This window comes from Zootermopsis nevadensis, unplaced genomic scaffold (genome assembly GCF_977971745.1).
Source record: "Zootermopsis nevadensis isolate Lab colony 2312 unplaced genomic scaffold, Znev_1.0 Znev_ptg000021l, whole genome shotgun sequence".
Taxonomy (NCBI): Eukaryota; Metazoa; Arthropoda; class Insecta; order Blattodea; family Termopsidae; genus Zootermopsis; species Zootermopsis nevadensis.
Window position 1 is genome coordinate 18,484,142 of NW_028259153.1, and position 12,528 is coordinate 18,496,669.

At 41.4% G+C, this 12,528-nt stretch overlaps 1 protein-coding gene across 9 annotated transcripts in view; it reads left to right on the forward strand.

The window, feature by feature from the left end:
• The window catches only part of Atpalpha (sodium/potassium-transporting ATPase subunit alpha), a 110,481-nt gene that overhangs the window by 80,252 nt on the left and 17,701 nt on the right, over positions 1–12,528 (forward strand). For 6 of the 9 annotated variants that reach the window (XM_087352830.1, XM_087352828.1, XM_087352829.1 and 3 more), the window contains exons 2-8: positions 2,365–2,445; positions 8,202–8,321; positions 8,668–8,871; positions 9,713–9,826; positions 10,513–10,765; positions 11,328–11,549; positions 11,646–11,891. In XM_087352830.1, the coding sequence (XP_087208956.1) occupies positions 2,365–2,445; positions 8,202–8,321; positions 8,668–8,871; positions 9,713–9,826; positions 10,513–10,765; positions 11,328–11,549; positions 11,646–11,891 (1,240 nt within the window). The remainder of the gene's footprint in view (positions 1–2,364; positions 2,446–8,201; positions 8,322–8,667; positions 8,872–9,712; positions 9,827–10,512; positions 10,766–11,327; positions 11,550–11,645; positions 11,892–12,528) is intronic. The other 3 variants (XM_087352833.1, XM_087352834.1, XM_087352835.1) reach the window with 1 other exon arrangement.

Here is a 12,528-nt window from a genome sequence, read left to right on the forward strand (position 1 = left end):
AATGTTTGAGGGTTAGTTTTTATGTAACACCGGACTGATGTTTTGGACTTTCCTGTGATACGTTTCGAACTATGACACTATTGAAGTTCGGCATTTAATCCAACATTTACGGTATTATAATCCAGTAATTTAATTTGGAAATCTTTTAAATTAAATTAAATAAAGAAATTCTGAGAATCAACGATGTACGTCTGAAATCAGTGAGTAGTTTACTGTCATATTGTTCACAAACCCCCTACAAGCTGCGTGCTGGTACTTACCATACGATATCCGGCAACTTCTACAATTTATTTATAAGGACCCGACTACTATTCAGTTTCAATTTCGATACATGTGAAGTTTCCCCTCGTACTTATGCAGACGCGCGGTTAGGGGAGGGGTTGGACGAATAGCTTCTCACATTAATTTTGACAGTTGGTGGAAGTGAGTGGTTAACTTCACGTCATAGCCGCTTTGCCCTCCAATGAAGCAAACCCAGTATCCGTAGGATTGAAGGCGAAAAGAAAATATCCCCGGCAGTCTAATTACGGGTTGCGTAGGTTTTAGCAGAGCTCTGTCGTTTAACAACTTTGATGGTACTTTTCGAAACGAGCAAAGTATGAATTTCTTCTCACCGGTTCATGACGGTCGCGTAAACCATCTCTTGCCGCTGAACACGACACAAAGGCGTGTAACAAAGCTTGTATGAGTCATTCGATGTGAAGGAAGCGGTCGAATGTAGAGGGCGCGCTGAACACCCTTTGAAGACGAATTTAATCAGAATTATAAATACTCAGCCCTTACCCCAAAGAAAAGCACACTTAACCATTGCAAAGATCAATTGGTTAACGCTGTTTATCTCAGAGAAATGTAGGAAACACGTAAATCCACTCCACGGCCAAAATGCAAAGTTATTGATTTTTATTGCAGGTGGTACGTAGAGTTACCACCGGGTTTTGAACGATTAGCGGACTGCTGTCATTCGTTGGATAGTTTTTACACAGTCCCCCCTTTGTTCTTCCTCGTCCTTCCGGTTTGTGATGTCTTTGTGCTGTCAGAAGCCACCATTTGGAACCCGAATTTTTTGCTCAACATGGCGCCTGCTACCTGGAAGATGGTCTTGTCTTACCGGCCAGTTCATTTTTTACTGTTAGAAAAATCAGTGTTATGTAACGCAAATTATGGTTTAGTCCAATTTCTTCTACGGTCCGGCGTGGAACTGCAGATGACGGCCATTCTGGGAGAAGCGTAACGTAGCACACGCTTTGGTGGAGGAAATTCTTTGAAAAGTTGATTGTGTACTCGGCTTGTCAAAGAATAACCCACTTTCTTTATGGAACACGGAAGGTTCATCACCGTGCTCACAAAACCCAGCCACCACATTATATCCTGAGCTAGCTGATCGTAACGTAGCCCTTGATGAAAGTGCAATATATATCGTTACTTGTAATTGTTGCTTGCCACTTGAAATGCCTTTCCTTTGTCTAAAAACTTTAGGCTTAATCCGGAAAATTTGTCTTTTACACATTAAAAAAAAACTTTGTTTTGCGATATATGACCCATTCGGTATCGCAGGATATTACATATAAAGTTATCAAAAAAAATACGTTATATTTTTTAGATAAAATTTTAATCCTTATCGACCCAACACAACCCCTCATTTCACATTTAACTCAAATTTTTATCAAAATCCGGCTTGTACAAAGTGCAATTTTGGTGATTTTAAATATGCGTATGTATTTAATCGAATCTTAAACTATTGTTGTTGGAAAGAATTTGATATTGGTAATATTTAACGGAATACAAGAGAAGAATGTAAAACCCCGTGTAATGTAGTCGTCTTCGGTGCGGTTAGCTGATGGGAATTGTATCTGCGTGTTCGTAAATGAGCCCCAAGGCCAACGAGTATGCAGAACTGCAAGACATTCTCTTCGACTCGGAGCGTGTTCTTGGTACTAGGTACAACATTGACATCAATCCGTATCAGATTCGCGTTTAGGTCGTTTCGTGTGGGATTTGGGATGGTTTTAGTCACTATTCCACCGCTGCTCAATATTCACTCATTTCTAGGGGGGGATGGACAATGAGCAAGTTGGAGCCCGTTACACAAGAGACTAACCTAACCCCATCTCATCAATAACACGTTTTTAAGTTTGTAGTAAGTCTCTGAGGTTACAACGGGACTGTTGGTGGCTGTTTAAAATCTTTTAGTTCTAAGTTGTGTATTTGTTAAGAGCTTGTTTTACATGTTTGTGTTGTTACATTCCTATTATCCATGATTTTGCATGCAGTATTAATGTTTGTTACCTTTTTTCCCCCAGTTATTTTTATTTGCATTTTAAACTGTAGTTACTAGGCATCCCTGCATTTTTTGTTGTGTTTCAGCATGGACGGTCAGATTCATATCGCGTAGCAACCATCTCAACCACACATGACGACAACAAGACAGCTGATGGAAGGGACAAGGTACACTCTTCCACTCACTGGCGTGGTGAAATACGAGTGATAAGCTATGTGGAGTGATGTTCTCTGGTGTCTTTTACGTGCTCAGAGGGTCAAATAGAAACAAATGAATTGCAACCGGTTTTTCTGATTAGACTAATGTCACTTTTGACTGTGCATTGGATTTAGTGGAATCCAGTAGGCGTACAGATGGCGTATCCATGGTACTGTGCGAAAGATAAATTATTGAACAAATCTGAATTACAACATTTTCAGTTCTCCTCAGGGTACGTCTTATTAAAATCGCCAGTTTCTGCCGAGAACTATTACTGAATTTTGTAATTGTTAAGTTCAACTTTCTGTTGGGCGGTATTTTCATCCAAGCAAAAATTTATATATTTTTAGTTACGGAAATACAAATGACATGATATATTTCCTGGGTTGAACTCATTACGTGAAAGGTTAGGATTCATAAAATGACTTTATATATATATTTTTTAAAAGTTTTGACGTACGACTGTAGTTTTTCGTACACGAATGTGGTCGTGGGAGATACTGTTAGTGAAAATGGCCACTGCATTTGTTTTGTTCGCTGATTCTGACTCTGCAGTTGGCTTCGTAACGTTGGGTACCATTTGTAACAAAATGCCGTTTATGTTGGCGTATGAATGTGATAGCAACTTAACCTAACCACTTGCTAGGCATTTTATTGCATTCTGAATTTGATCTGTTGGCCTTTGTTTGCTGGGACATCTGCTCCCTGATAACGACGCAGGTGTAATATGAACTGAACGGTTCTCATCATTAAACCTCTAAAGCCCGGTGGTATGTGCCCCACCTGCTTGAACAGTCAGTAACTCTTCACTGGGTTTCGTATGATTCTCACTCCAAACAGCGATTATATCCTTAAACGGCGTTTGCCAGTTGATCTTTGCAATGGTGAAGAGTTGTTTTCTTTGCGGTACGGACCGAATTTTTATATGTTTAGTAGACGAGCTTTGGCTTCAAAGGGTTTATGCGGTTTTTCGTTAGTATGTTCGAAGTCTGGAATTCTCGATTTTTTAGTGAAATGTAAGCGGGTTTTACTTTCGTGTCCTGACGCCAGTGGTCTGATTTCGCTGACGGGGGACAGGGGCTTTAATTCTTGCTCAGCGAAGACTGAAATTGTTAACCGTAAACGCGTGGGTTGGCTTGCTCTCCGTGACCTCTATAGTCGTATATTTAACAGTGCTGTCGCGGTCGAAACGAGGTCGGAAGCACTGCTGTTCTGAACAAATGTGTTACTCACTAGCGAAGGAAACGCTTTCATGTAAGTTTTTCGTTTAACTACAAATAATTTTCCAACGATTTAATATAACGGACGGTAATTTAATTAATTGTAGTCTTTTAAATGTGAAAAAGGACCAAATAACGATACAAGAAGTCGAGGATGAGCTGTTTAACATCGACAGGAAATAGACTACTTGGACACTTGACTTTTCCATTAACAACTTCAGTAAGAAAGCATCGAGATGTCGTTTCGAATAACGTGGTTTAAAATCACGTCGTAATGGTATTAAATACCTTGTAAAATCATTGGCACATTTCGCGCGTGTGTGTGGCTTTGGAAATCATCTGCAGAAGTAAAACATTTGAGATGAAAACGTTAAATGCTGGTATCGAGTTCGTCATTCGATCCTTTACGAAAACATTATTGATCGGTTGATTATGTTATTCACAAAGATACATTACAGATGATCCTTCATGATTCATATCAGTATGAAGACGTCTGAATGCTTTCTAGATATAGGTCTGCGTTTTACTTGTTGAAATTTGTCTCACTAGTCCAAACGGGAGATTAAATTGTGACGTGTATCGAGTGTTTCGATAACTTGTCGATTAGATACAATGTAGGATTTGTCTGGCACCCACATGTAGGCCGAAAGATAGGATGATGTTTGGTCTTTCTCGTTCAAATTCACGATAGTCTTACGATTTCGTATGCATAACTGAAAGATAACGACGCACAGACGTGTTATGTGACGTAATTTTAATATTAGAGGAAAGAATTACGTGTCTTCTGAGATTGCTATTGCGACAAAATTCAATAGACCACAGACGACAATTTTGAATTTTATCCGACATTTACAAATTACTTTTCCAAGTTTCCGTGTTAGAAGTCTGCATGGGCCGACATTTTTAAATGTTACCAGGCGTGACCCCAGGACCAATTAGCCCGTACCCCATTTGAGCCCGATCTATTTTCAATCTGCGCTGACTATCGCATCATTGAAACAGGTTTCTTGTAGTGTATAAATGCCAGTAATTCTTGAATGAATTATTTAACGACGCTCAACAACATCTCAAGGTTATTTGGCGTTTGAGGAACGGTTCGAAGGTATCGGATGCCAAGTTTGTTACGGAAGAGCCAACTACGAAAATCCCCGAGAAAATTAGGTCGGTGAGATAACTTTTGAGGGGGGGGGGGATGGCTCGGGAAACCCCGAAATTCTCTACTTTACTTTCGATTGCTGTTATTTTAACCCGACTTGGCCCTGTGGCTGGGGCGAAGCGCCTTTGCCCCGCCCTGGCTCGGCAACCGGCAGGCTCCTTGCGACGGAATCACTTCTCTGGACAGAAATGGCGTCGCTGCTGTTATAAAACACGCACAGGTGAAAGCGTCTCATTGCCATGAGGGTCTGCAAACGTTGGCCTGAAGTAGTCATTCGACGTTGCCAATATCATGCTGGCGTAACAGTAGGTTAACCTTGTACGTAAAAGTGGCAACGTAGCGTTAAGTGTAGAGTGCGTTAACCTATCGTTAGTCGAAACTTTCGCGCTGTTTCACCCCGACTGTACTTCGTAAATGCATATGCAACCGTGCTCTCGAGTCTTGTTTTATTTAATGACGCATTTGTCAGCTGCGTAAGCTAGTAGGGCCTGCGTTAAGGTACCAGTAATGTTTCAGAATTTCACCAGTTTTCATTAGAAATACCTACAATTTTGTCTTGTGTAACCAAGGAAAACCTTGGTGATGGTATGTTTCCTAGGATCAGGTTCCCGTTTGACAGCTTGTGGGCGGCGTGAAGATTTAAGAATTGGTAAAACTTGCGTAATTGAATTTCCGTGCTTTATGGATAGTTCTGATGAATGGAATTTTAACAGCTGATTAAACCGCTAAAGATATGACGAAGCATGATGAATGTTGCAGTAGCCAGAGTTCGGATTAGGCCTACATGCTGTGGTTGTTTGCGTATGCAGATGAGATTATTCACGTAATTATTAATGGAGAGTGCAGAAGCAATGCAAGTGGCAAGGTACCCGTTCAGACCATGAATCCACAGTTGTGCGGGTCAGGACATAGAAGTAGGATGAAGGAAAATAAAAATATCGATATTTCATCTCCGTGCGTCAGTTAGGACGGACTAATTGTGGATTGTGAATTGTAAAGAATGTGGAAGGAAGAGATTTCGATGTATTTTATTTGGATGGATCGAGGAAAACTACGTAAAGCCTCGAGTTTGTGTATCCGGGTCGAGATTTGAATTCGGGTGTATCGCATTCGACGATGTTAGCCCAAGATAATGAACGTTTTATTTCAGATTCTAGTAAGGAATTTGGTCTCGTAGTAAACGCAGATAACTGAGTATATATTCGTGTCTCATCACCAGGCTACAAGACAAAATCATTGTATAATGTATATAATAAATCCCTTGGAAATATGACAAAGTTGAGATATTTCGGAACGACGGTAAAAAATAATTTCATTCAGGAGGAAAATCAAGTTGCTGCCATGCAATATAGAATCTTCTATCTTCTGCATCTCTGCTACGCACTGGATCGGAAGGAGGCTGTGCCACCTCCAGTGAGGTGCGTCAGACCTTGGGTCAACCATTCCGTAGCAGGCCATTTTCCTAGCTGACTGCAACCGCCTAAACAAATAATAGGTGACGATGAAATAGGTTGTATAATTCAAGATTTTAATATGACTGTCTTCTGAGATGTGAAGCAAAGTCACTGCTGTGGGCTTGACAAATGGGGGTTCGATTCCGAGCAGTCTCCTTCGGACTGGTTTCGTTTCAGACTTGGCCCCACCGTCTCATAACAAAAGAATACTATGGTACTATTTCCGCATAGACACGCGACCTTAACGTGACGCTCAACACTTTAACTTACGTCCATTACCGAGGTCCTCGCTATCTTGATGGCAGGGAAAACTTTACATTTGTGTTAAAAGCAATTCTAACAAGTTCTGCAAACTTTGTGATGTTCGAGTCGCTCATTAACAGAACATACATTCTTCACTTTACGAAGATCAGTATCACGAGGTTTGTGTTATAAAAAAACTTTATCACGTTCACACCCTGCGCTCGGCTCGTCCGTATGTGAACTGTGCCTTTGCCTTACGAACAAACCCAGACGCGTGCTAACGAAAACACAAACAAGGAGTCAGTTTGCTTTGCTCATCGCACGTGTTGTGAAAGATTTGGTCATGTTTCCATATGATTAGTTTATTCCTACATTTTCGATTATTCGGGAACGTAACTCAGTAGTTATGACACTGGGCATATGGGAAATAGCGTCTCTCTGTACGAACTTCTGTCCTGGAGCTGTTCACACTGAGGGGGAGTGCCTAAGCCAGACTGATGCGTCTTTTGTCTCTCGGCCTTTCGACTAATGCATTGCCTGCCTGATGGCCGTCAGATGGTCTGGATCACACCGGTCGTTGCTTGCACACGGCCGGAGTGAACCAGTTTTGTTGAAAAGGTAGATTCGGTGTTCCAAACGACTGTGATCTTATTGTAAGCGACGTCGAGTCAGGTCACTTGTAGACCGGATCAGGCCCGTATAGTCTGGTTAAGACTGGAATAAAGCTGAGTACTGAGCACCGCGATTCTTCTGCTAAGTCTTTGATGGAATTACATTGTTACCTTGAAACATAAGTCCCGTTAGTGTTGCATAACATCACACACAACTTATTGATTGTACAGGGGTGGGTAAGTAAATCAGTTGTGTGTCTGGAAAGATTCAGTACATTCGTTAATTACGTTGGTTATGGACAAGATTTTTGGTTGACCGAATTATTTATTGGTACGGAAGATCTGGCTTCCATTTCAACACTGGATATGCTGCTCTGATTGAGAGGTTTCGTGGTTTTCCTCAACCAGTATGATTCTACTGTATCTTCCGCCGTCTGCCATGTAACTGTTCAGGGTGTGTGACACTCCAGGCCACCTTCGCGATCTGAACACTTTCACAATGGCAGTAAATTACGGGTATGAACTGCAGAGTTGCAAGTTATGCAGTTCATTGTCGACTTCTTTTCACGTCACTTACATCCGTGTCATTTCATTGCCTTCCCTTTTTAACACCCCCCCCCCGGTTGCTAAACACTTTAAGTATTCTAAAAGAACACGTTAAAAATACACAGTGTCATGAATGATTTAGACAGTAACACGTTTTGAACAGAATAATAACGTCGAAAGAGGTAAATATATGCAATTTTTTTACTTTTAGAGGTGGATAAAATGCATGTAACGATTTTGGGAATTTATCGCTGGCAACGTAACGTAAATTATTTGCCTCTGTCCGCGAAATAGTCTCAATGAAGTATGAACAATACGTGGTTGTCGACTTTGAGTAAGGCGCGATTATTAACAGCATTAGGAGGACTCCCTCCTGCATGGATTTGGTTTTATGTGATGTACATATGTATATTTTCTCTTTAATTGCACGTAATTTTATAAGAAATTTACCACTTATTAGGTAGTGCTAATAATTGTTTTCTTTTTTACTTGCAGTCTCGTAAAAAGGCAAAGAAGGGAGACAATTTAGATGATTTGAAACAGGAATTGGATATCGACTTTCATAAGATTTCTGTAGAAGAACTATATCAGCGATTCAGCACAAATCCGGACACTGTAAGTAAGATTGCCCAGAATATTTGGATTTAAACAGAACCTAACCTCACTCTTGCTTTTGACTTATGTGTGCAGAATTATGACAAAAGAGGAAAGGACATTTGGGGGATTCCTATAACAATGCATAGCTCATATTTACATTTTGTTTAAATGATTTGTTTTGAATATAAACGAGGGCTGTTATTCGTACGTGCATTAATACAACCAAACCAAAAAAACTGTTCTGAGGGGATCAAGGTGCCTGGAAGCAAGATGGTGATCTTTGCGTTAATGTAAATTTATAGATAAGTGTTGTTATGTTTCTTCTCTTTTATATATGGTTAAAAGGCTCTAATGTATTTTTCAGGGTCTGACACATGCAAAAGCAAAGGAAAATCTGGAGAGGGACGGTCCGAATGCCCTCACGCCACCTAGACAAACTCCAGAATGGGTCAAGTTCTGCAAGAACCTTTTTGGAGGCTTTGCCTTGTTATTGTGGATTGGTGCAATTCTGTGTTTCATTGCCTATTCCATCCAGGCTAGCACAGTGGAAGAGCCAGCAGATGACAACGTAAGTATTCATGGATTTTCTTTTTGCATTAAATGCAGCCCCCCCCCCCCAAAAAAAAAAAACAGTTATCTTAACCGCTGTCCTACGTGAGCGATTAAATGCGAGCGGTGCGAGTAGCGTGGGTGAAGCGGAAATATCAAACTGGTTGTTTGTGTGGCGCTGTCCTAGGTTACAGCGAAGCGGTCGGCGGCCAAAGTCCGAGATCAAGTATTTTGATATTTTTGCGCGAGTCGCTGCGCTGGCCAGTAAGGCGCATGCGCAAGAAAGCTCTGACCGTGCAGTACAGGGGAGGCGCATGCGCAGGAAGGCTTGTGTGCTTCTATTGCGATCTCTCACATAGGACACAACAAGCGATTCCCCGCTTAATATGACACCCCATTCTGCTTATGCAGCTCGCTTGTTATCGCTTACGTAGGACATTGCTCTAAAGCGATAACAGTGGTTAGGCAAAGTTACACTCGAGCAAGAGAAAAGGAAATTTAAAATAATCTGAGAATTGGCTGCTGAGGAGAGTATTTCACAAGATATCACTTGTTTGAATTTTACAGGCCACCAGCTGTTGTTACGAGGGATGGATCGGGCATGTAGGCTGGAGGAGAAAATAAATCATGCAAAAAATTTTGATGGGGAAACATCTGGGAAAGTCGTGGTTTATAAAATGGAGAAAGGGCTGGGAGGATAATATGAAACTGTAATTTAGATGAATGGTTTTTGAGGATGACAGGTAGATGATATAACTGTCCGAGGATTTTGTCCAGCGATGGATCTTTGTTGTTTTAAAGTTTGAACCCTTGTTCTGTTACCACGTACAATGCTCTGATAATTGTTATGGATGTTACAGCTGTTCCTTGGCATCGTGCTGGCTGCCGTAGTCATCGTCACCGGTATCTTTTCGTATTACCAAGAAAGCAAGAGCTCCAAAATTATGGAATCTTTCAAAAACATGGTGCCTCAGGTAAGTCATTAATTGTAATATTTGGGGTTTTCATGGCAGTGAGGATGATGATGATTATGTTCTGGGCTGAAGCCCTGAAGATGGAGACAGTATGTTTCTCTGAAATATTGGCATCTAGCAACAAGTCTACATAGTTCCAAAAACCCAGGTCATCATCATCAAGTCATTACTTGTTTAATTTGAAGTGTAACTGAAAATCTTATGCTATTGTACTGGGATACTGGGAATGACCCATTCTTCAAGTGCCTTAGCTCTGTGGGTCCCAATTTTACGTTGGCTTGATCTATGGACATTCGGTAGGACTCCTTGGACGAGGGATCGGCCCGTCGCAAGGCCTCTACCTGTACATAGGACAGCACACACAGAAGAATGCGGACAGACATCCATGGCTTGAGTGGGATTCGAACCCACGGACCAAGCGGCAGAAGGCCCACGGATCAGACCGCGCGGCCACTGCGGACCCCATGTGTTATTGTTCAAACACAAAATGGAATGAACTAATTTCAGTTTCTAGTCGCAGCTTCTAGTGAAATTTCTAACGGAACTGTTTGTGTATAACTAGTACGCAAAATGTTTTTCGTTGTTATTTGGAGGGAATAAATTCTGCACCCTTTCTTTGATTAGTCAGACAGTTGATTATCAGTTGTAGTTAGGCTATAAGTACAGCATTGTGATGGTTGTTGCAGTTTGCCACGGTGCTACGAGACGGCGAAAAGCTGACGTTGCGCGCCGAAGACATTGTACTGGGCGACGTAGTAGAGGTGAAGTTTGGTGATCGTATCCCAGCGGATGTTCGAATCATTGAGTCGCGGGGCTTCAAGGTGGACAACTCGTCACTGACCGGCGAGTCTGAACCACAGAGTCGAGGTCCCGAGTTTACCCACGAGAATCCACTTGAAACCAAAAACCTGGCTTTTTTCTCTACCAACGCAGTGGAAGGTTTGTGTCTTGTCTTATTTGTACGCTGTGGTGAGCAAAGTGTCACTAGTACAGGTTTTTCTTGGAGTTCTTCAGCATTCGACTGCTGCTCTATATTATATTCACTTATGTATCATATACCAGCCACGGTGGTCTAGCGGTTAGAATGCTGGTCTTGTAATATTGGAGTCCCAGGTTCGATTCCCGGCAGTGCTCAGATTTACAACTTGTGTTGGGCAAGGCCGTGGTCCAGGCATCACAGAGTTTTCCTCCGGGTTCTTCCCCGGTTTCTCCGTGGCATCCCAACAATTACTCCACTTTCATCATCAGGGGGTCACAGCAGGAGAGTTAAATGTTGTGGTCCCGGTCAAACCCATGTAATGATTGGTCGTGAATTCTGTACCATAATGTGGATCTATTGGTTCAGACTGTTCTTTGAAGATGACTTTAAAATAGTTTTGTAGTGGATACAATCCACGTGAAGTCTGGAAATTACTCTGAATGAACTCAATCTCTCTTGGTCGTCGTAGTAAGGAGGTTAACCAACAAGCGGAGGTCATAACATTTTCTGTTCTTTTGGCAGGTACCGCAAGGGGCGTGGTTATCAGCTGCGGCGATAACACCGTGATGGGCCGTATCGCTGGTCTAGCATCAGGTCTTGATACTGGAGAGACACCCATTGCTAAGGAAATTCACCATTTTATCCATATTATCACCGGTGTTGCCGTGTTCCTTGGTGTTACGTTCTTCGTCATTGCCTTCATTCTCGGCTATCACTGGCTTGACGCTGTCATCTTCCTTATTGGTAATATATAGTTTGTGGGATACTAATGGCTTGGGAATGACAAAAATAATTTGTGTTTTGATTCATCCTGCTAAAAGATGACTCCCCTATATGCAGGTATTATTGTGGCGAATGTACCCGAGGGCTTGCTGGCCACTGTGACTGTATGCCTCACACTGACCGCTAAGCGCATGGCCTCGAAGAACTGTCTTGTAAAGAACCTGGAAGCCGTCGAGACCCTGGGATCAACCTCGACTATCTGCTCGGATAAAACTGGAACCCTGACTCAGAACAGGATGACTGTAGCACACATGTGGTTTGACAACCAGATCATCGAGGCTGATACCACCGAAGACCAATCTGGTAAGTTAAATGACGGTCCAGCAAGATATATCTCAGTTCCATCTCTGTGTCGTCATATCAGAATTATGCTTGACGTTGTCCGTTGTCTGAGGTATATGTAATATACGCATCATTTTCAGGTGACTGATCATCATTGTAGTGACGTATTATGTTTGTTATTTTCAATTTTCGATATTCAAATTGAGTACTCGAAGGGCTCTGCATCTAGTCTCGGCAGTTTTATTTATTTATTTATTTATTATTTATTTGACTGCAAATGGGTTTTTACCCGGTGGCAGTGGTCCTACAATAAGACACAACAAAACATAAGACAACAAAAACAATAAGAAACAACAGAACAATGAGACAGAACAAAACAATAAGACACAAAAATCATAAGACAACAAAAACAATAAGAAACAAGAGAACAATGAAACAGAACAAAACAATAACACAAAAAACATAAGACAACACAAACAATAACAATAAGAAACAACAGAACAATGAGACACAACAAAACAGTAAGACAAAAAGACATAAGACACAACAAAACAATAAGACAACAAAACAATGAGACACAAAAAACATAAGGCACAACAAGAACAATAAGACACAACAAAGCAATGAGACACAACAATACAGTAAGACAAAAAGACAT